This window comes from Myzus persicae, unplaced genomic scaffold (genome assembly GCF_001856785.1).
Source record: "Myzus persicae strain clone G006 unplaced genomic scaffold, MPER_G0061.0, whole genome shotgun sequence".
Taxonomy (NCBI): domain Eukaryota; kingdom Metazoa; phylum Arthropoda; class Insecta; order Hemiptera; family Aphididae; genus Myzus; species Myzus persicae.
The window spans coordinates 1-2,778 of record NW_019104239.1 but is presented as its reverse complement, the minus strand read 5'-3'; the positions used below and the strand labels follow the sequence as shown (position 1 = coordinate 2,778).

Here is a 2,778-nt window from a genome sequence, read left to right as displayed (position 1 = left end):
CGTCGCCTGGAAACAGGAAAACAATTGACAGTGAATCGCTGTACTAATACTGTTATTCTCAACAGTTTCATCCAATTTGAATAGGTATTTGATATCCAAGCTGGATATGGTTGCACGGTAGTTAATATTAATTTTACTGGCCTAAGCTCAGGGAGTTCTGATGGTAAAGTTGGAACGCTGGGTCACACGGTACGTTCATTACTTAACCAAGTTGGTCCAATCCACCATAGTTGCGATGAGGAAATTGAGCCAGCATCTAGACCTCTTGTTATGAGGTCAGCGGGGTTATGATTTGTAGGCACATGAAACCATTGGTTGGACGTGGTTAAGTCGAGGATACGAGCCAATCTGTTTGAGACATAAACTTGAAACAGATTCTGGCTTCGAATCCAAGAAATAACAATAGTGGAATCCGTCCAAAGGTAGACGTCTGAGGGTGCTATGATAATATTTAATAACTTCAATTCAGCTTCAACCTCAGATATCAGCTCTGCTACAAGTAAGGCTCCACACAGCTCTAGCCGAGGGATTGTTGAATGTTGAATTGGAGCTACCCTAGATTTTGAGGTTAACAGATTTACACCAACAACGCCTGCAGTAGTGGTAAACGCAGATAAACGCATTTACTGAACGCCTCTTGTGAAGCATCGCAGAAGCCATGAAGTTCTAACTTAATATAATCTCCAGAAATCACTCTTCTTGGAATTTTTAATTGAGTAAGTAATTGCAAGCTGGAGTAAAATTTAATCCAACGAACTTGCAAATCATTGGGAATTGCATCATCCCAACATAATTTAAAAGTCCATAGTTGTTGTAGGAGTATCTTGCCTTTTATGAGTACAGGGGTGATTAAACCAATAGGGTCATATACGCTGTTTATGTCTGATAACAAACTGCGTTTTGTCATGCATGTTGGCGCAGACCAGTCTTTAACAGCAAAATGAAATGTGTCTGTGGTTGGTTGCCAAAGTAACCCTAGGGTGCTTATCATATCTTCCTCATTCAACTAAACAATGAAATTTGTATCGTCGGTGGCATCAGGTATGCGATTAATGAGCGAACGAGAACTGGAACACCATTTTTTTAAAGGGAAGCCAACCTGATTTAAGATTAATTGTAAACGTTGATGTATTTCAAAACATTCATCCTCAGATCTTCCTCCACTTAATAAGTCATCAGCATAGAAATTCTGAGCAAGGATAAATTTAACTGAACTATCATGACTATCTGGAGAAATGTTATGAAGACAACGAGTGGCTAAGTATGAGGCTGATTTGGTTCCATAAGTAACAGTGTTTAGTTTGTACTCTTGCAAGGCTTCATCAGGGCTGGTACGGAAGAATATACGCTACAGATTGCAGTCCTCTGATGAAACTAAAACTTGTCGGTACATTTTAGCTATATCCGCTTTGATGACTATGTTATAAATGCAAAAACGCCATAAAATTTTTATTAAATCTGGCTGCACCTTTGGTCCTCGAAGAAGGATGTCGTTCAGTGATAGTCCGGATGAAGCAGCAGCAGACCCATCAAATACTACTAGAATCTTGTTTGTCGAGCTATCCATCTTAAACACAGCATGATGTGGTAGATAATATGTCGGACCTTGGTAATCAATATCAGCCAATTCCATGTGCCCCAAGTCCCTATACTCATCCATGAATGCCTTGTAACTCCTTGCTAATGTAGCATTTTTGATTAGTTTCTTCTCTAAATTTAAAAATCTTCTTCTAGCCATTGAGCACGAGTCACCAAGATAACTAGGGGTCTTGCTTAAAGGGTAATTTGACTATGAACCTTCCAGAAGCATTTTGAGTATATGTTGAATTGAACATGTTTTCAGCCATGTTCTCTTCGATTCGTTTTGAATTGGCAACGGAGGTGCATAATGAGGGAGCGCTGCTACTGGATAGTGTAGTCAATGATGTGTTGTTGTGTGACAGAATTGGAAGCTTCCCAGCAATCATCCATCCAAAATCAGTTTGGTATAACGCTGAATGCTTTGATAAAGGCCATTTTCCGGGACCAAGTATGCCAAAAAATATATCGGCTCCCAACAGAATATCGATAGTGCCTGGGACGCCAAACTGAGGATCCGCCAACTTTTCTATGATGTGATCAGGAATGTTCAGAGTACTTTGATTTATCGATTTGGTGGGTAATGCTGATACAATGACTGGTAATGTGTGCAAGGTAACATCGAAGCAATGTGGACCAAGCTGAGACGATATGATTGTTGTTGAAAAATACTTTGCTGAGGAGTTCATGGACCCAACGCCAGTGATGCAGAAATCATTCTGATAAAAGCTTAATCCTAACTTCTTGGCAAAATTTTGGTCAATGAAGTTTAGCTGTGATCCAGAATCTAAAACAGCGCGGCATTTGTATCGTTGACTATTGTTGTTATAAATATGAATGATAGCTGTTGCAAGCAAATCAGTTTCTTCTGAATGGGACTGAACTTCCTGACTGAAAGCAACTATGTTATCATTATTTTCAGCGTTAGGATCTTGGGCAATGACTGGTTTTGGAATTTGACTAACTCCCTTGTCTTCGTGTAGTTTAGAATTGTGGCGTAATCGATACTTCAGGCAATTAGGAAAATAACATGATTTAACGCGATGCCCCGCATTTAAACAATTGTAACAAAGCGAGAGTTTTGTGGCAGTCTGCCGTCGGTCATGTATTGGTAGTTTATTGAATTGATCGCAAAAATACAGTTTATGAGGAGCAGAACAAAGTGGACATTTTGTCACTTTGACATTAGATCCCTGCGTG

The 2,778-nt window shown here is 39.6% G+C and overlaps 1 protein-coding gene across 1 annotated transcript; it reads right to left on the bottom strand.

The window, feature by feature from the left end:
• Window positions 1-1,760: 1,760 nt before the first annotated feature.
• LOC111040370 lies at window positions 1,761-2,585 on the bottom strand (the record flags this gene model as incomplete). Its single annotated transcript, XM_022324263.1, has 1 exon — window positions 1,761-2,585. A coding segment is annotated over one exon (825 nt), but the record flags the coding sequence as incomplete, so codon positions are not given.
• Window positions 2,586-2,778: the final 193 nt, after the last annotated feature.